Source organism: Oryzias latipes, chromosome 15 (assembly GCF_002234675.1).
Source record: "Oryzias latipes chromosome 15, ASM223467v1".
NCBI lineage: Eukaryota > Metazoa > Chordata > Actinopteri > Beloniformes > Adrianichthyidae > Oryzias > Oryzias latipes.
Window position 1 is genome coordinate 28382658 of NC_019873.2, and position 21400 is coordinate 28404057.

General features: G+C 41.0%; 1 protein-coding gene across 2 annotated transcripts in view; it reads right to left on the bottom strand.

Annotated features, from left to right (window-relative positions):
- Positions 1–19931, bottom strand: part of egln1 (egl-9 family hypoxia inducible factor 1) — a 20923-nt gene extending 992 nt beyond the window's left edge. Inside the window, exons 1-5 of one of the 2 annotated variants that reach the window (XM_023963346.1) lie at positions 18977–19925; positions 6345–6464; positions 343–479; positions 190–257; positions 1–118 (exon numbers count right to left, since the gene is read on the bottom strand). The exon at positions 1–118 is cut by the window's left edge and continues 992 nt beyond it. In XM_023963346.1, the coding sequence (XP_023819114.1) occupies positions 69–118; positions 190–257; positions 343–479; positions 6345–6464; positions 18977–19654 (1053 nt within the window). In that variant the 5' untranslated portion in view covers positions 19655–19925 and the 3' untranslated portion in view covers positions 1–68. Of the gene's footprint in view, positions 119–189; positions 258–342; positions 480–6344; positions 6465–18976 lie in introns of both variants that reach the window. The other variant, XM_023963347.1, reaches the window with a different exon arrangement.
- Between the last annotated feature and the right edge of the window lie 1469 nt (positions 19932–21400).

The following is a 21400-nucleotide window of genomic DNA, read 5'->3' on the forward strand; positions in this document are numbered from 1 at the left end:
TCTTCAGAGGACGCGTTCTCGGGACAGAGCACTCCTAGCGGGCGTTTGTGGAGGACGTGGTCATCCTGCTAGCTGGAATCGGAGGATTTTCCGAGTTCGACCTTGACTCCCCTTTCACCTGCGAGCAGAGGAAGCGTGAGAGACCACGTCTACAGATCCACATCAACGGGAGCCAGGAAGCCTTCTGACCTGTCAGGTACTTTTCTTTAGCTCTGGCCCGCTCGTCTGCATCGAAATACCACACGGTGATGGCATACCTGCACACAGTTCGGACCAGGAGCATCAGAGCACACGGAGGAGGCACTGGAGGAGGGGCAAAGGGAGGAGGAACGGGGCGCTAACCTGGTAGCAAACGCGGGCTGAACTTCGTGCGGGTTTCGTCTGTCTGACCAGAACAGCAGCAAACGGTCAAACTTTGGCTCGATGTCGACAAACTGGGTTTTTCCTCCCGGGAAAATTCGGAGAAGGCCCCCGTGTTCCTGGAAAGAGGGAGGAACACGACACAGAACCACCTTAGACAGTTTTTGCAGCGTTTAAAGCCCCACTAGATGATGATGACGTTGTTCCATCGGCTCCAGATCAGAGCTTCATCATCTCCATACATGTTCTCCATCATCATCGAGAAACATACCACAAGAACAGGTTTAACATTTTCATTGGAGTGGGCCTTATTAGGAAAAGTTACATTTTTTTGGACCATAAACAAAACAGGCAAACTTTTCATTCATAAACAGTACGAATCACATCCGTCAATGGATATGGGGTTAACGGTGTTTTTAATATGTTAGTGAAATTCTCTGATGGAGGACAAATTTGTAGAAAATCAAGTTAAAAATAATTGCATTTCTGAGTATTCCTTTATGAAATAAGCCCTTTATCTAAATTATGTTGGAAAAAGCTTATTTGTGATGTAGAAAATACGCTGGGCGGGCCACAAGCTCCCTGATCTGAGCTCTCGGCAACAAGAAGGGGAGGCGGGGTTGCTCCGCCCACAACTCAGAGGTGAATTGCTAAGGAACTCCTGTTGCTCTGCAGAAACTATGTCCTAGAAAACGGCATCATCCTCATTTAAACCGCTTTGAAAATAGATCAAAAGATGATCAGAGTGGGACTTTAAAGGGCCTATTTCATGCAAACAAACTTTTTAGAGCATTTAAGTGTTTTATGATGTTCATTGGTCACAAAAAAACCCAAAGTGGTATTTTGGTCCACTCACACATTTGAGTATTCCTCTAAAAACCTGCTCTCTGAGCATCAGCCCCTCCCAATCCATGAAAACGAGCGGGTTCTCACACTGTGACATCACAACGTGAGGAACCGCCCCTTCCAGGAAGACTCTGCTGCAAGCTCCGCCCCCAAGCTAACACACTAGCGATCTGCTGAACGTTTTCCTTTTCTATGAACAACATGAACAATATCCATCTTTGGAAAAGTTCGGTTGTGGTTTGTTTTGGTGGGAAGAACGCTGCCGAGGCCGGATCTAGGAGAGAAAGGCGGAGCCTCAGAGAGCGAGCAAAATGAGCTGTAAAAGATATTTAATCAAAAAAGGTTCATTATTGTGTCAAAGGTCTTATATTATCATATATAGGGATAAAGTTTACTCTGAAAGGCTTAAGAAAAGAAGCATATAGACCCTTTAATTGGGCCGTATGGTTCACAAGCTCTGGTCATATTTACTAATTTATGGCAACAACAATAAAAACTCTAGTTTTTTCTACTGACATTAAACTGGCTACCACTACATGTGCTGTGGCAGTGTGATGCTGTGTGGCAAAGCATGTCCTCCATCATGAGAAAAAAACGTTAAAAGCAGCATTAAACAAGATCAGAAAGTCAACACACGACGCAAAAACAGTAAAGAAGACAATGAAATCCAAGCGTGCAGGAGCGATCAAAAGAAAAAAGGAGCAACAATGTTTCAGGCAGATCGACCCGGCGAACGGCGAGGATAGGAAGCGGCAGCGGGGGACGGCTTTCCTGTGGAGGGATAGGAAGAATAACCCACAGGAAAACTGCTGCGCTTGGATAAAGGACCTGGAGAGTGAAAAAGCAGATTGCTGCGAGCGCGGCGCTCAAACTCCCACACGGCTGATATGATAGGCCCCTCTCTTCACACGCAAACTCGCAGCGCAGAGCGGCTCACGCCCTTCTCTGGCAGCGCCGCCACCATCGCTTCGGAGGCGTGTTGAATGAGGGGGAATACCGGCGGCGGGACAAAAACCCGACAGAGTCACACGCCAGGAGAGACTTTCCAGAGTAAATAACCTCCTGAAAGGTCACGGCCTTTAGCTACAGCGTGTACGTCAGATTAAAAGACGGGCGGGATTACGGAAGCCAACCGGCCACAACCTTCTGACCCACATTCATCCGCATCAGGCCGATGCTCGGCAAAGATCAGCCAATCATGATGGGATGGAGCCGCCGGCCTATCACACAACTACACAAGTATTAACTTTAGCGCACAAAAACAGCTGATATCTCCAAGAAAAACTCTTATTTAGGTCAATTTTTTCAGGGAAAACAAATCTAGAGTTTAAATATTTGACTGTTTTTCTGCTGCATTTTAGAAAACAATGTCAAGAAAACATTTGGGTTGGTCAAAAAAAAATAAATAAAAAAAATCAATTGAATTGATTTTTACTTGGAAAATCCAACATTGATTCTTCCGATCGATCAATCGTTTTTCTTTCAAAGTAAAGAATGAAAAACGCTTCACCTTTATGTGAATCACAACTTTCATATTTTTCAAAAATAAAATCAATATTTCATACAGTTGAATTGTGAATGAATAGATTAATTCAGTGTTTTCATGACGAAGACAAACCCGTTAGTCCTGATTGTTTTAGTTTTTAGAACAAAAGTGAACTGGATACACAAAGTATTCCTAAAAGTGACGTTAAAATACACGACTTAGACGACCGTTTGGTCATTCCAGCGTTCAGCAAAAATGAAAAATTAACAACTTTTTCCAATCATCAGAACGTCGTCACTTTGTTCCTGACATGATTCCCGCTTCTGCACCAAATGTGTTTAAGGATGAAAATGTGACTCAGAGGAAAAACAGGTTGTCGGGTCTAAACCCCACCCCCACCTCAGCTGACGCTACCATCACAAAGGAAGTCACATGGGGTCACCATGGAAACCAGCTGTTTGTTCCTCAGCGGGTTACAGATGGTTTCATGGACCCAGAGATGGAACAAGGTTCTGAAACCACTGGGTGCTGAGGATGGGAGGTGTCGCCTGGGGGGGGGGGGGGTAATCTTTGGTGTTAGTTGAAAGTTTCCAGGGTTTGACTCACTTCCTTCCATCGGGATCTATGCGTGCCTGAGAGATTTTCCGTCTCACAAGAGCCGCACATTTATACTTGTCAAATAGGGCAAAGGGAAAGTTCAGCCCACAGTACTACTGCTCTGAGCTTCAGAAGTACTTACAAGTAAGTTCTAAACTTTCTGCAGTACTACTGCATTGAGTTTAAGTATTTAGAGCATTCTGCACTACTAATTAAGTGAGTTGAAGTACTTACTTGGTTTCAGAAGTAGTAATTAGTACTTTTTTGCAGTACTGTTGCAGTAACTTTCAGTACTTAAAATAACTTTCTGCTGTGCTACTTATGTGAGTTTCAGTATTCAGAGCTTTCTGCAGTACTAATTAAGTGAGTTTAAGTACTTTGTTGGTTTCAAAAGACTTTCTGGAGTACTACTGCAGTGAACTGTAAGAAGTACCAATATGTACTTTTGCAGAACTACTTTAGTGACTTTCAGTACCTAGAAGAATTTCTGCAGTACTTCTTCAGTGAGTTACAGTATTTAGAGCTTTCTGCTGTACTAATCTGTGAGTTTAAGTACTTAGTTGGTTTCAGAAGTAGTAATTAGCACTTTCTGCAGTAGTACTTCTGTGAGTGTCAGAAGTACAGTACTTCTTTCGCACGTTTTAGTACCTAAAAGAATTCCTGTAGTACTTCTTCATCATGTCTCAGTACTTACTAGAACTTTCTGCAGTACTACCTACTAGTACTACTCATGACTGCTTAGAGTTAGAGATCCGGTTTCGTGAAATGAGGTTTGGGTTCCAGCAGCAGAACCGACACCATGGAGGAACAACCGCAACATGGTCATTCTGACAGGGACCTCTGGTATCTAGGCAACCACATTCTCCAGCAGCCAATCATAGACTGAGGATGTTCACGCGTCCATTAAGGGTATGAAACGTGGCTGGATTCAATATGACACTGACAACAGCAGATACCATGCAGCAAATCTACATAAATGAAGAAACAAACAGTTGGTACCAGTGAGGAAATCCCAAACACTGCACCACATGGTGCAAATTTAAAATCTTTATCCTTATTGGTTCCGTCCATCTTCATCTATGACAGACCTCCAGAGCTTTTAGGGAGGGTAAAGTGTCCGTTACCGTCAGGATTTATCCTAATATTTGCCATTATATTCAAACCAGGTTATTTATTGAGGATCCTGTGATCTTCAAGAAATCTTCTGCTGGAAGTTTTTAGGTCCAAATACAAACTTCTCGATTTATTCAGACTTTTCTGTTGCGTCTCCGAAACTCTGGACCTCCTTCAGACTTTTAAAAACCTGGATTGTATTTTATGTTTGCTTCATGTCTGAATTAGTTTAATGATTTTAAACACTTAAGCAAAGAAATGAAAAAGTGAATGGAGGCTTTCCCACATGTGTGTTTTTTTAGAATACAACTATTTGACACATAATCCATAGATCCAAGGTTTTTAAACTCTTCAACTGTTTACGTGATCAACATGAAATCAGCCGATTCTGATGAAAAGAAAAGCGGCTTTGCACTGATATGCGACACGTTGCTGACGTAGAGCAGGAAGGAGCGGATATGCAACACTATGTTAGAAAGCAGCTTTTGGTCGGCTGGTTTGGGTTGACTGCTCTTAACTGCTGTAAAGTGTTGCATATCGGCATAAAGCTGCTTTGATGCGCTTCAGAATCCGCTAAAATTATGGTCATTGAAAGAATGTAGACACTGTAGCTAAAAGGTCGGGGATTAAACGGTTCAGAAGATTTCTTTTTGTAAAAAAGCATCCTGCTCTCTCAGGCTTTGGCGGTTCACTGTAAAGTCAAACCGCCCGTCTCAGCTAGCAAAGACAGAGGAGCTTTCTTCTGTTATGTGAAACTGGTTTCATTTGGAGTTTTTTAGATTTGGAGCAACAAACCAAACGCTGGAAAACCAGTTCCAGGGCTGCTGCTACCAAAAGTGGGCGTACCACGAATTTGCTCCAACCCCAGAAACACAGACGCTATCGAGAGGGAGACGTGCTGCTCTTTATGAAACGCTAGAGCTAGAGTAGGGGCGTTTGAAGCTGTAGTGGCGTCCAAAAGTGTTTCTTTTTTTTTTTAAAGTACCCATAGCGACTTAGGGTTGGGTATCCATCCATGTAGCACCGAGAAGAATATTTACTTTTTGCTTCTGCATGACTTCTTAAAGTTCTAAAACCGAGGCTGGTATGTATTTTCTGAGTGCTGGCACCCATGTGCCACCGTAGAGGACCGGCGACTTTTGATGACATCATCACACTGGGTATGCTCACTACATAGTGCACTATATAGTGCGTTTGCCATTTCGAGTGCCCTGGAAATGTCCCAGAAGTCTCTGCAAAAGAACCAGTAGGCATCGATGCTCTCTAGATTGGTAAATATAGACCAACAATGCATTGCATTTGAACAATTATTTAAACGTGTCTTTTTAATAAACCATCAACAATATCACCATAAAAACAAATCGGTTTCATATCAATTTGATTTTCACTTCATAAATTTGGTGACGTCATAGTCTTCATTCATTCATCTTCTTCCGTTTATTCCCTTTCGGGGTCACAGGGCTGCTGGAGCCTATCCCGGCCACTTGTGGGCGAAGGCAGGGGGCACCCTGGACAGGCCGCCAGTCTGTCGCAGGGACGACATAGTCGCCGTAAAAAAAACAAAAAAAATAAAATAAAATAAGTGAGTATGGTGTCCGGATTGCTTTTGAAATCCAGGGTACTATACAGTCCTGCACTACATCGTTTTTTAGTAGTTAGGGATATCCTGACCAGTCACTCCTTTAACACTGACAGAGATGTTGGCGGTTAGGGATTAGGGAAGAATTTGGGACAGCCACTATTTTTCCATACCTCTCCCATTGAAGGGATACATAGGGAAGGGACAAGCTATTTGGATCTGTCATTGTAAATTTTTGTTTAAGAAAGTAAAGACAATGTGGGGGTGGGGCGGGGTTTGGTGCTATTAGTGTGACCATCCAGCATGGGACAACCCACAACCCAAATTCAGAAGCATCATTTCCATCTCAAACGGCTCTCCTACCTTGATAGTCCAATCTTTATTAAGGTAGTATATGCACGTGACGCATCGTCCGTCGCCGTTGGGGTTGTCCACATGTCGTACGTAGCCCGTTCCATTCCCAGGGTAACATGCAACCATCGCCTGACGAAAGCAGAGTGGTGAGGATGAGTGGAGGCACAGACAGAATTAGAAGCAGACTGGAGGAAATAAAGGAGTCAAATCGAGTCAGCGAGGATGATGGGAAGGCAGCAGATCGCTGTGGTGAAGCTCCCCAGAGAAATCAGAGTACAGACCACCTTCACCCAGCAGCTAAACAGGAGTCTGCAACCTTTAAGGCCAAAAGAGCCATTTCCAACTTCATTGTTCAGAAAAATACACATTATTTATGCTTTTGTGGCCATTAAACCTTTAATTTCTAAAATGTAGCTTATAATTGAATTATATTTTTGTGTATTAAACCCAATTTCTTTTTCTGACATACAAGTTCCTTTCAAAATAAAATCCACCTTGTGTCAAATAGAATCTTCCGGCTGCAGAAGATTTACTTCAATTAAAAATGAAAGAAAACCAAACCAACCACGGTATTTTCAGTTATTATGATTACTGCTAAATAGAAATATGAAAACGGTGCTGTGGAGTCCAATACAAAAAGTACAAGCAGATACCTTATAGACCCACTCTGGGTCTATAAGGTATCTGCTTGTACTTGAAAATTAAGAATGGTGAAAATGGTGAAAATTAAGAATAAAACTGCATTTTTCATTCAAATTGTTGCCTAAAAACATCATGCAGCTGTAGAACAGAATGTAATATTTCCTTTAAATTTGTTTCTAATAATGCTTCAGTAATCTTTTACCATCGTGTTTGAATGTACGAAGAGTGAAAGACCTCTTGATTTTAGTGTAGCGTCAACAAGTTATTTCACTAAAATGAGGTAAAACACCTCAGGTAAAACCTAAACATACGTGACAAAACCTTCTTTCTTTAAAGCAAATGCCTCTTTTGTTTTAAGCCATAGAGTCACATCCAGACACTTAAGCTGCAATCAACCGGAGAGATTGAACCACATGTCAACTTCCTGCTCTGCTTGGGATCGCATGATCTGCTGGAGTCTTTTGGTCCTCATCAGCTTCTGTAAACCATTTCATTTGCAAATTCACGGCAGGCCCTGCGGACGACCTGAAAAGCGGAGCTGGGATGAGCGTCAGCAGGCCCGGCGAGGGCAGATCCGGCAGGCCGGTTCCTCCGCATTCTTTCCCTCTACTTGCATCAGCCCAAACCATAGCAACATTATTCTAAACTCCTGCAGCAGCGCGCACGTGAAACCACAAAGAACCTGACACCTCCCACGCCCGAGAGCCGACGGGGGTTCTGGCGTCTGAATCAGCGCCATCACACAAATCTCACTTTCCTGCGCATCTGATCGTAGGCGCTTACGTCAATCTGCTTTGTGCCAACATCTTCTGGATGATGCAGGTTACCGCTGGAATGTGTAATATCAGGGCGCCGGAGAAGCTTCACCATAGAGGGGGTGGAGATGATCGTCTGCGTGAACAAGCGGGGATCGAGGGTCAGAAAAGAAAAAAAAGGGCGCCCCACCGTAACATTTTTGTTTGGCGACGGACAGGGAAAGCGGGGATGGGGGAGGCGGGGCTAGAGCGGCAGAGAGGAGTGAACTTCTGTAAACTTTGACTCCTGGCCTCCCTCCAGAGGGAGCAGCGCTTTAATGGCTGTGCTACGTGCAGAGCGTGAGGAAGGTTGGCTGATCCTCAGCTTTGTCACCCCTCCCTCACATAACAGTCGGCCTTCTGCTAAAAAGGCTCCAGTCGGGTGAAGAGCTGTCTGTGTGTGTGTGTGTGGGGGGGGGGGGGGAGGTTACAACTTCACAAACACCTTAGTTTGAGAATCTAAGAGTTTTTAAAACTTAAAAAAAAAAGGGGTGATTTCTTTTATTTTGAAAGGTCTACAAAAACTGCATCAACCTTGCATTAGTAACCAAGCACATCAGTTATCCTCACACATTCCGAACAACTTGTTTGGAGTTCGATTCCAGCTGCCTTTTCCTGTCATCTGGTCATGGAAAACCCAGCTAGCAAGCAGAGGGACGCCATGAGACGCAATAAAACCTCATTCAGACATAAGCAGCACTTCCATGGAGACCATCCTCCTGCTGCGGCGCCTCCTTCCCCAGATTACAACACCGCCACTTTGGGCCGTTCTGGCCGCGTGCATCATTTATCCGTTTTTTTTTTTTGTTCGTCGGTATCTTCACGCGTCACCCCTCAGAAGCATGTGAGCCTCCACTCTTTCGGGCTCCCGCTCTTCCGCATTCCAGCGCGGCGCTCATTAGGAGGCTGACCTTGCTGCTCATGTGGTTTGTTTACATTCCAGAAGCGCGGCTTCAGAGGCCGACTGGCATTTAGGTGGAAGAAAACAGCAAACAGAGGTCACCGGAGGGCTTTCAATGGAGGGAGGGGTCCCAAACATGCAGTATTTCTAAGAAAAAAGAAAAAAAAAACTGGATGTTTTCCCATCATCTGTCGTCATCTTCCTCACCTACTCATCCTCATTGGTGTAACAAAACATTTGTCATATTTCCCTCCGTCTGAAAAGCGTCTCAGAACAAAAGACAGCATTTGACTCTTTTATTCAAGAGACGAGAACTTGAACTGATCGGTTTTTAAGTCAGAGAAGAAGATCCATGCTTTTATTTTGGTGACAGAAATTAGGCTTTGCCACAACAGCATTTTCTAATTTTCTGTGTTTCTGAGCTAAAGCAGAAGAAACCTCAAGTCCAAGATTTTAAACAAGTTTCACTGATGGAAATAAAACTGTTGCATTGCTGTAGACTCAATCCCATCAATGATTTTCAAAATAAAATAAACGTTTTTAGATTTTTAGCACAAATTGCGACTATGAACTAAATAAAAATACAAAAACCTTCAGTGGTTAGCCAAAAAAATAGTTTTACATTTATTGAATCTGAAAAAGAGTGGCCCTTTCAAAATAAAAATAATAAATTTTAAAAATAAAATAAATAATAAAATAAATAATAAAAATAATACGTTTTTAGAGATTTAGAAAACATTGTGATTGTTTATATAATTTCATATAACCCAATATCACCACCCAGTCGTCTCAAGAAGCTTCACATAACAATTGTACAAAAACATAGAATAGAAATAAAATTGAAACTGAACAAGCCTGAACCTTTCAAAATAAAAAGATTATAATTACATATCAGTAAAAATGAAAAGAAAGTTTTTCAGATATTTAACAAAAATGTTACGACTGCATATATAAAACTATTAAAAATTTGGTGTTTGACCAAAAAGTGTTTCTGAAACTGAACTAAGTGTGAACCTTCCACAATAAAAGGCTTATTTTTTATGTAACCAATTAGAGTTAAAAGTTTTTAGAAATGTATAAAACATGTTGACAATACCTATAAAATAAAACGGTAAAACTTTTTCAGTACTTTTTTTTTTATAAAAAAGGTTCACATTTATACAAACTAAACAAAAAGGTCTTTTCAAAATAAAATTATTATTACTAAATAAATTTAAAAACTTTTAGATAACTAAAAATGCTGACTACGTAATTTTTTTTTAATTTAGTGTTTGACTATAAAAACCTTTTTCTCAGTTATTGAAACAAAATCTTTCAAAATAAAATTATTAATTGCATTTTAGAAACTACATTTACTCAAATTACAACTACAAATTCCAGAAAAAGTTGCTCTTTTTGGTGGAGAAGATTTGTTTGAATTGAACTGATTTCATAAATGGCTTTTTGTGGTTTGTAAAAGACCCTTTTGGTTCTTAGGTGTTAATCCTCCCCCAGCTTCAGAGTTTATTTCTCTTTGAAAGGTGTTTTTTCCTGCTCTTAGCTGAAACAACGCAACTACATCCAAACCTGTTTTTCTAGATCCACAAAACTGATTTAAAAAGGTTTATACACTCTAAAAAGAGTATTTGGGCTTTAGTTGGAAATATAAACCTTTTTCCATTGATCTAACTGAATTACTTAGTTTGGTGAAAATAATTTTTTTAAAGAGACGACTGTTGTTGTGAATTTGGTTATATAAATAAAACTGAATTGAATTGAGTTCAATCAACTTAAAAAAACACGTAGTTGTCTGACAGTTATTTTACTTTCAATCAACTTAATTCCATTAAGTTTGTGTAACTTTGGTGTGAAGCTGTCAATGCGCCATAACGCAAGGCAGCGCAAGGAATTGTGGGATACCATTTTCTCTGCCTGTCGGGGTAGATTGGGGTTTAAGTGTGAGTTTTTGTCCGTGTGTTTTGTTGTCTAGCTGTTCTACTCTGTTTTAACTAGTAATTTAAACTGTTATGTTTATTTTTTTCTGCACCATGAGTTAGAGTTTGGGAGAGGATGATGACCAACCCCCTTGTGTGGAACAACAATGTATGTTCTAGGGCTGCACGATATGAGGAAAACTCGCGATATGCGATATTGGTAATTAATATTGCGATAACAATATAAATTGCGGTATATAAACAAATAGCAAAAAAAAATTAATTAAGTAATTCTCAACCGAACCAAAAATGTTGAACAGCTCAAAACCGAATTCCCGTATAGACCTGTCGGCCAAAACTCTCGACTGACATCTGCGCGAGAAACACGTATGAATTAGAAGGAGCTGCATTTCCTGAAGAAAATGGAGGGTTGGTGCTATATTGCTGAATGAAAATGAAACTTAAATTGGCAAAAAAATAAATAAATGATCAAAGTTGACGATAAATAAAGTGAAAACAGCACAATAACAAAAAAGATGTCATCCGGGAGGATTTAAAAGAAATTGAAACCAAAACTTTGACACAAAATACATTTTTGAAAAGTCAACAAAAATGCTGACGTTTTTATAAATATATATATATTTTTTATTTGGATTGATTTCACATTCTAGACTTGAGGGAGTTTTGTCTGTTAAAGTTGAAGGCTTTTCGTCCGTCAACCGGCACAGCGTATGACGTCACGCCAGAGCGGGAAAGATTGTTGACAAGTAGTCACTTTGTGGGAAAAAAACCTGTAAATTGTATAACCACAAGACTAAAATATGCTGTAGTCCAAAGCCTTTGGAGCATTTTATAATTTTAATGGTGTCTCTAGCTGACAGAATGCCAAAATAAGACGCTCCGAAACAGGATGAACTTTGGTGAAAATGTTGGATGCCTCTCCCATTGAAACCCATTATGAAGATGAAATAACCACAACGTTTAAAGGTTTATATTTCAAAAATTAAAACATTTAAAAAATCTGAAGGAATTAGAATCAGTTTCAAGTCTTGTGGATAATTTCTAGTCTGAATGGTGTCTCTAGCTAAAAGTAAAGCAGAACAAGTGATCTTCATAGTGATGAAGATGAGGCTGCCATTCAGCTAACAAGAGGTTTATCCTCATCGGCCAATCACCAAACAGCTTCCCTCTGTTTGCAGTTTTCAGGTATGCATAGGACAGGCGTTTGTATATGTAATGAACTAATAATAAAAGCTACTGAAGCAATACTCTGCTTTTGCTTCCATCCTCAACCATTTTTGGAATTCTTTCTACATTTTAAAACAAATGTACGGAGCCCCTAAAGGGCCACTGAAGAAGGGGGAAAAAAAACAAGTTAAGAAAAAAAAAAAAACTAATTGGTGCGCACCTGTTACTAACAGGTTACTAACGGGCACCAACTGGTTAGTTTTAAAAAAAAAACTTAAATTGTTTTTTTTTTGTTTCCTTTAATGACCCTTTAGGGGCTCCGTACAAACGTTTCAGTCAAAGTCAATTGGTTTAGTTTATCAAAGCTAATAATAAAGCAGCTGAAAACATTTTTTGCTAAAAATGTAACTTTTATTTTGATAGAATGATTTGTTTGTTAAAAACTCACTTTCGTACAGATTCACTAATTCATAACTGAATTTGATTTACAAATAAAGTTTTTCAAAAATCCAACCATCCGTCTTCCTCCGCTTATCCGGGACCGGGTCGCGGGGGCAGCAGTCTCATTAGAGATGCCCAGACTTCCCTCTCCCCAGCCACTTCCTCCAGCTCCTCTGGAGGAACCCCAAGGCGTTCCCAGGCCAGCCGACATAGTCTCTCCAGCGTGTCCTGGGTCTTGCCCGGGGCCTCCGCCCAGTGGGACGTGCCAGGAACACCTCCCCAGGGAGGTGTCCAGGAGGCATTCGGACTAGATGCCCGAGCCACCTCAACTGGCTCCTTTCGATGTGGAGGAGAAGCGGTTCTACTCCGAGCTATCCGCGGGTGGCCAAGCTCCTCCCCCTATCTCTAAGGGAGCGTCCAGCCCCCCTAAGGAGGAAGCTCATTTCAGCCGCTTGTATTTGTGACCTCGTTCTTTAGGTCATGACCCATAGCTCATGACCATAGGTGAGTGTTGGAACGAAGATCGACCGATAAATTGAGAGCTTTGCCTTTTGGCTCAGCTCTCTCTTCACCACAACAGACCGATACAGCGACCGCATAACTACGGACGCCGCTCCGATCCGCCTGTCAATCTCACGCTCCGGTCTTCCCCCACTCGTGAACAAGACCCCCAGGTATTTAAACTCCTCCACCTGGGGCAAGGACACTCCACCCACCCAGAGATGGCAAACTACCTTTTCAAAATATCAGTTTTAAAACTAAACTTGTTTTTACACAAGATTTTCGAAGAAAAAAATAGAATATTTTTTTTGATAAAGTTTTGAATTTTTACATTTTTACAGAAAGTAATTCTCACTGAAAAAAGAATGCTCTGAAATCACATAACTTCCAACTTTCTTTAAAAAAATAAATATTTAAGAAGGTCATTCTAGGTCACAATCTACACCAAAAAGCTAATTTTAAGGCCCAACAGGTCAAACAGTTGCTCAGAAACGATGGCGGTGTCTGTCAGTGGGAACACAATCTATACCATAATGTACAGCCCACTGTTGCTCCGGAGACAGTCGTCACATGACTTCCTCTGCTGTTGAACCACCAAAACATTCAGGTCAACTTCCTTCCAAAGGCGGACGTGTTCACGCTCACATTCAAATAAAAACAAGAGTTTTCTCTCAAAAATACTTCAACATTTCTTTAAAATAATCCTCTGGAGTCAATATTCTGCTCAGAAGTTACTTTTTTTTTTAAAATAAAAAAACATTTTACTGATTTTTCTCATGATTGAAAAGCCAAAAAAGATATTTTTAAACCACTTTGCTTTAGCGGTGGAGCCGCAGTCGCCATCAATGCTTTAGTTTTCTCTAAAGTCACATGCATCAGCTGAAGTTGGATCATTATGGAACCAGCAGACGTTTCATACATCTGACGCTGCGCAGATTTTAGCTCGTCTCTAGTTGACTTTTTTTTAATTGCTGAGGTTTCTTGAGGCTAGGATATCTTTTTAACGGCATCGTTTGGAGATGAAACCAAACAGGGTTGCAGTGAGTCTAGCTGAATAGCCAATGATTTCTGTTGGTCTTTGCTGAAGATCCTCAAATGGGCTTTGAGTAAATGTTATGAAAAAACTGCATTTGTTGGATTGGTGTTAAGGACCTTTTTCAGCAGCTGATTCAGTTTCCTAAATGAATCAATGTGCAGGAGAACTATTTTGTACTTTCATAACTCTCTCCATATATTTTGGATCGAACCTCTTGGGACGTTAGCATGAGCTCCTATAGTGACCAACAACTGACGCGTCGGCAAAAAAACCTTTTTTTTTTAATTGTTCCGCTTGTTCTCAACAGAGCGTATGACGTGTTAGACGAGAGTCTGAAGACGTTCCACCGTGACAAATGAGGCAGAACCAGGAAGCCATTCTGTGATGGGACACCAGGCTGACATTAGGGCAGCGGTCTCCAACCTTTCCAGGTACCGGACCGGTTTGATGTCAGGCAACATTTTCACGGACCGGTCAGAACCTTGCAAAAGTTTGCCTTTGATCATTTTTAGCTTCTGGTTTCTGAAAAATCTACTTTTCACATTAAAATACTACAAGACATCAAGTTTAAAAATAAAACATTTGTAGGTTGTTTTGTTGCAGATGACGAGGATTCGGTGAAGGAAACTTGTTGATTTGTAGAAGTTGTTTGTGATTTGTAAAGCTTTAATAAAAGCGACATTCCAGTTTTTTTATTTTTTACAGAATATTATTATAACACTGAGAACTCAACCAAGTCTCAGATCAACTTTCAGAGCAAAACGATTATTCATATTTTGTTTATACATAAATCTTGATTCATTAATTATTTTTAATAACATTTTCTGCGCTAAAGTTTCTTAACAGATGCCTAAATTACCATTAACCTCCCTTTTACAAGGGGGTTGAGGACCACTGCATTAGGGGTTCTTCTCCTAATCAAACGTCTACTGAGCATGTGCAGAAACACCAAGTTCAAGACGTTAGTGGATGTGATGCACAACATCAACAGAGATTAATGATCACTTTTCTTTGGGACACCCAGGAATAAAAAATACGGACTAAACTGCACAAACATGACCCCCATGGGGGCGGGGTCACTCAGTCCAATTCTCATTTACAGTCAATGGTCCGAATCTACAATTCCAAAAATTTCCCACAAGTCTTTGAAAGTAGTGTGTATCCATGCTCACTAGATGCACAAATTTAGACCACAATGCATTGCATTTGAACAAATTATGTAAAAATATTGTATTTAAATTTAGTTTTTTAAATCCACCACGTTTTCGTCATCAGAACACAGCAGATTCAGAAATGTTCATATTTGTTGGGTTTTTAATTTGGCAAACAAGTGACATCGATCGACTATGCTTGCTGTTATAAAAAATAAAAAAAAGTTGTGAGCATGGTTGTCCACATTGCGTTACAATCCAGGGTTTTGTGCAGTCCATACTATATAGACCTATATACTATATAGAGGTTGGGGAACAGTGAGGGAATTGGGACACGACCAAAAGCCAAATAAACCAATGAGTTCTATCGCTAGAGGAGACATCACGTGGTTCCTCATGGGAGGACAGCACCGCCATCTTGGTGAGGTCAAGTCACTGCTGCAGTGCATGCATGTGAACACATTTTTTGCAAAATGCCACTTCATTATGTGGGTTTCAACGGCCAAAATCGAAGAAATTAGTCCAGGAAGGAGGAAGGCATAACATTTCATTAATAGAACAGGTTTTCATGCACGATCCTGCAGGGCTATTATCAACATGTAGGGATGATGTACGTATAATTTGCTGTCGACATAAACGTACATTTTATTATGTTAAACCTATATACAGTATACTAGGACTAGGCTAATATAGTAATATAGATTTATACATTTCTGACTCAGTGACTGAACTTTTCATGGAGGTTTCCAACGAATTCAGACTTAAGGAAAAAGTGGGCCTTAGCAAAGAAAGAGTTGACCCAGATAGATCACTGTGGTACCAACTAGCAATAGAATCTGACCATGTTCACAACATTTTGTGGAAACATATTTTGATAAAAGGACAGACTTTTAGCTTGAAACCCGGAACCATAGCATCTGTGTTCCACCAATTGATCCTGACATGAATCAGTAAATCTATTGTTTTTCCTTTTTTCAGGGTAAATCTGTTGACGACTTTTGGACTTATTGTTGACTTATTGATTTATTATTATTATTGACTTATTATCGATTTGTTCTTATAATTTATTATTATTATTGAATTACTATTGATTTTATTTATTTATTATATATTCATTATTATTGACTTATGCATATATTATTTTTTATTATTATTGACTTCCTATTGACTTATGGTTGGGCTTTTCTGAATAATTTAAATTACATGTCAAAGAGGTCTAAAACTTCTACATGTCTAAAAATTCTTTGTAATAATTTTTTTTGTAAGAAGTCCTGCAATTATGCATTTTTCATTAAAGTTTGAGCTTTTAAGGCCGACTGTTTCTCTTATTTAACAACAAATGATATATATATATACATATATATATATTTATAAATATATACATATAAATATAAATTATATAAAAACTACTTTGATGCCACCAAAGGCTATAGAAATCATTGTCATGTGGGCGCCGTCGACCTCACCAAGATGGCGTCGGGCTCCGTCACCGTCGGCCAGGCTTCCCAAGTGGGCGTGTCTCCTCTAGCGATATGACTCATTGAAATAAACTATGCTAATGCTAGCTTTAGCAGGTTAAAGTTCATCATCAGACACCTTCACTACCAGAAACAAATCTGGCTTTATGTTTTAACACGCTCTGATCGAGACGGCATTCCGTGTTCTAGGTTTGCAGACAAACACGTTTTACTATCTACACCGTGATCACGTGAAAATGGGAAATGGGAACAATGCCTTTAATAACTGTTTGGACGAACTGTTTTCCCTTTGTCGCTGCCTTTGCCAAACGTCCTTCCATTGAGCCACTGATACATGTGGGCCCTCCATTTGTGCAAAGTCATGCTGGCTTTTTCTGGCCCCCGTTCAACAGAGTGTTTGCAAAGCAGCAGCAGCAGAAAGCTCGCATTTCCCAACGTGTCCGTCTCCGAAGCGGCCCGAAACCCGCCGCGCCTCCTTCCTCAAGGAGATGCGTGTCCACCAGAGGGGAACAATGCTTCAGGGTAGAGGGGGGAGCCTAAAAATAACAGCACTTCCACAATCCAAGCTTCCTGACGGAAAATACCTGAAGCACGCAAAAGGTGGGCCGTGTCCACTTAGGATTGGTCATTACACTTTCAGACGCACAAACTTGTTTTTTTAAGAAAGCGGATACAGGATAATTCACCATAAAACTCCCATTTAACTTTTTGATTTGTCATACATACATCCATAATTAAATCACTAGCAAGTCTGCTAAGATGCCAAACCTTTCCTTAATGCAGAGGTCTGTAGAATTCAACACTTAAAGTCCCACTCTGATCATCCTTTGATCTATTTGGAAAGTGTTCACCATAGTCTTTTAATCGTGATTGTGCCGATTTTAGCAAAAAACAAAAGAAATAAAGGTTTCTGCAGAGCAGCAGGAGTTCATTAGAAATTCACCTCTGAGCTGTGGGCGGGACCTCCACGAGGTCAGGGAGTAAGCCTGCCCTCATGTCCCATCAGCCCTTTGTTTACACTCTCTGTGCAACTAAAAACGTGAGCAATATCAGAGCTATCCAGTTGTACAGTTAAGATCCAGATTCCAGCTCAGACTAGGAAAACAAAGACGTGGACCTATTGGTCTGCAGGTGAATGCGTCAGAATGGGGTGGAACTTTTTTTTTTTCATTATCTTAATTAGCTTTATATATACTTTATATATAGTACTCTGCGACAGACTGGCGACCTGTCCAGGGTGTCCCCTGCCTTCGCCCACAAGCGTCTTCGATCATCAGAAAAATGCCACAAAAACATGTTAAAAACACATTTTTTTTTACTGGAGTGGGTCTTTCAAATACCATTCGGGTCACAAGTCTTGGCATTTATGATTACACCAGTTATTGTTTTTTTTTGGCAAGAATAAAACAAAGAGACAATTATTTAACAGAGCTACTTGAGTGACCATACCTGTATTAGTGGACCATAAGAACAGACTTTTGGTGACACGTGGCCCTCAAGTCAGTCAAAATGTTTTAGTAGGACTGGTAAATCGAGAAGGCGCACTGCTTGGTCAATTGCTGAAGCATTATGGGTACTGTAGTCAGAGCCTCACCGAGTGTTTCATCCTGAGCATGGATGGATTAAAGTTTGACTTCTCCGACTGCTTTGCTATGACAAATCTGGCTTTTAGTCTGACAAATACTTTGGTCTTTTTTTTTTGGTCCCTTTTTGTAGCATTTTTCTGCTAACTAGAGTAATAAGATTAAAACTGCATTTCTAGGCATTTCTTTATTCATGCCGTTTAAAAAAATAAGATCCTATTTGTGACGTAGAAAATAGGTTGAGCTAAACTTCTGTAACATGAAAACCAAAAGACACCCACGGGGCAGACACGACATAACTTATACGCCTCTGCCGCACGTGCGACAGGTAACTTCTGTCCTCCCAGGACAGCAGACTGACAGCATCTCGCCTTCCCGAGGGAAACAATCCGCCTCACTAATGATGCGTCTGCAGCACCGGCCTGAAGTCATCACAGCCGCCTGCCTCCTTGATGCTGCCGGGTCACGCCAGGTCAGGAAGCAACAGCCCTTTCCAGTAAATGATTCACAGCCCCGCGTGGCTTCAGGCTACTGTTTTCTACGCAACACACACCTAAAAACAACAACTGCAACAACAGGGACAAATTCTTATTTGGTCTTTTTCTGACAGGTCCGGGTTGTTTTCTATGTGGAATAAAACCTCTAGATAAAAGACAAGTTCTACTTTACACGACACAGAACAAATCACTCCAATTCAAAGAAATCTAACAAAATAAAGTCATTATAATTACGTTTTGTATATGCTTTGGGTCACAAATAAAAATGCAAAACTCTGTTCAGACCATATAAAAAGTAATTTAAAATTCAGACAAGTACTTAGCAAATATGTCACGTGCCAAATATTCAATTTTGGCCCCTTTTCCCTGCTCAATCCAGCTGGATTAAAACAAAAACACTCGCATCTCCATGTTGGGGATGGAGTCCCTTAAGGAAATCTTCATTTTTGGAGCCTGTGGAGCCAGGTCACGTGCGTGGTCAGGTGTCTCCGCACCTTCACCAGGTGAGATACTTACTTTTGTCCTTCCATTGATAGTGTAGTTTCCCAGGTTGCCGTTGCAGTGTCTGATCAGATCGTCCATGCGGCCCATGAGGAACCGGATCTTCTCGCAGCCGGGCTCTCGGCCCTCGATCCAGGCGATCTTGTCCCCGCGGATGTCTCGCGTGGAGTCGCTCTTCTGGCTGACCAGCTGTCCGTCCGTGAACTTGCCGGTGTCGTACAGGGCCTTGACGTCCCCCAGGACGCTCAGGCCGGTCTCCTCCCCGAGGAAGCCGTTCACCACGCAGATGCCGTGCGCGTTCATGCACGGCACGATCACCTCCAGCGCGAGCTTCTGCAGGCTCGAGCTCACCTGGCCGTTCGGCGTGGCGGGGCTGCCGCCGTCCTCTCCCGCGGAAACTTCAGGTGCCGCCTGCGCCGGGTCCGCCGGCTCGGGGGGGCTCTTTTCCGGGGGTTTCTGCGCCCGTGTGTCCCCCCCGGGCGGCGGACCCGGCTCAGACTTCACTTTGAGGGGCAGGGGTTTCTCGACCTCCTTACAAATGAGCTTGTGCTTCTTCCAGTGCTGTTTCTGGTGCTCCTTGCTACAGTAGAAGGAGCTCCGGCACCTCCCGCACTTCAGGAGGTTCTCCATTTTCCCGCAAAGTTCACAGTACTGCCGGTCCCGGTCCAGCTCGCTCTGCTGCTGCTTGTCCATGTTTGAAGGATCTTTATTTTATTTTTATTCCACAGTCCTGTCAACCGACAACTTTGGAGACGAGCCCCTGCCCCGCTACGACGAGCAAAAAAGGAGAGAAAAAGTCAAACGCCCGCCATTTTCCTCCATTTTTACGCGTTTCTTCAGTCATTTAAGAGCAGCACGCGCCCCAAACGGAGCGTTCAGGAGCCGTCGGGAGGCATTTCGGCCGGTGTCGTCTGGAACTCTGTGTACTGCATGGCGCGGCTACGTGCGCTGCCTCTGTGCCTTTTCTGTGGTCAAGCCCTCGATGACGTCAAAGCACACGCCCCTCCCCCTCGGAGAGCGTGTCAGGAGCCGTCGGAGAAACGGCAAACTTTTGCAGAAGTTTGAACTCTTTAAGCAGAGGACGGGCGCTTTCGGTTCCGTTCGTGAGCCACTTAGACGAGGTTCTATGCGAACCGTGGTCAGAACTGGTGCGGTTCTGGGTCTAAACAGAGAAATCCCAAACTCTGTGACTTTTTAATGAACCGCAAATGCATCTTTGCGTAGATATCGTGGCTCGTTGGAATTCCTTGAACGCAACATTTTTGAGATATTTATTTAAAAAATGAAAATAATAATAAAAATAAAAGTAAGAAGAAAATAGAAGAGAATAAAAGTCAATATTCGAAAGTTTAATTAAGGACAGTGATTGTTTCAAACGTGAGACTTTTTTTTACTGTTGACCCCCCCCATGCCAATTCCCCCTAAACTAGCGTCAGGAGTATCATTAGTTAATTACTTTACACAGAAAAGTTATTATTACTACTTCAAAAAAATCCAGGGCCAGCATGTAAACAACAAGAAAGAATGAATAAAAAAGTAAAACCTTTCTAATAAGTTTTGGTAAAATTAAAACACTAAAACGCAAAAATGATAGTATATAACAAAATAAAGCTAGAAATTTGGTTAAAAAAGACAAAGTGCAACAATGTTTCATTTGTATTTTAATTCTCAATATTATTCAAAAGTCAGATTTTTGTCAAAAACGGTCTGAATGGGTTCTATCCATAATACCAGTAACTCTATGAAGACTCTCATTCATCCAGGTGATTCCCCTAAACCTATATAATAATACCAGTAATGTTACTAAAAACGTTGAAGTTCTTACCTTTAAAATAAAAATACGCATTGTTATTATGAGGTAGCTTGATTTGTCAAGTACGTTTCAAGACAATTCAAAATGAATTACAAAATGTTGTTTTATTGTGATTAAAAGAGCAGTAAAAAAAAACACAAAAACATTATTATTTTAATTACGTGAAATTCACAAGTGAAAAAAAGGCGACTTTGACTTGAGCATAAATTTAAAGACATTGTAGTTTTCACCGTAGGAATGAAAGTAAGTACTAATGTTATAACATATAATAAAAAGGGTCATAGACACATTAATCATAATTCTGTTGGAGTTGTGTGAGGGACAGAGTTTAACTTTGTTTTTAGGGATTTAGAATTGAAAATAAAATACTTCACTTAAAACAATCTTCACTTATTAGACTTGGTTTCGGGAGCTCTGTGATAAATACCGTTATTTTAAGATTCAGGAAAAATCTGTTTTATTATGGAGGTCACTGGGATGAAATGCAGACAAAGCAGGAATGTCAACAGGGATGAAGACAAGTTTTGTGATTTAAAAATTATTATGGAGCAATAAAAAAAAAGTAATTGTGATCAGATAAGAACTGAATGATACATTTGGTTAATTTATAACAGCTGCCTGAAAGA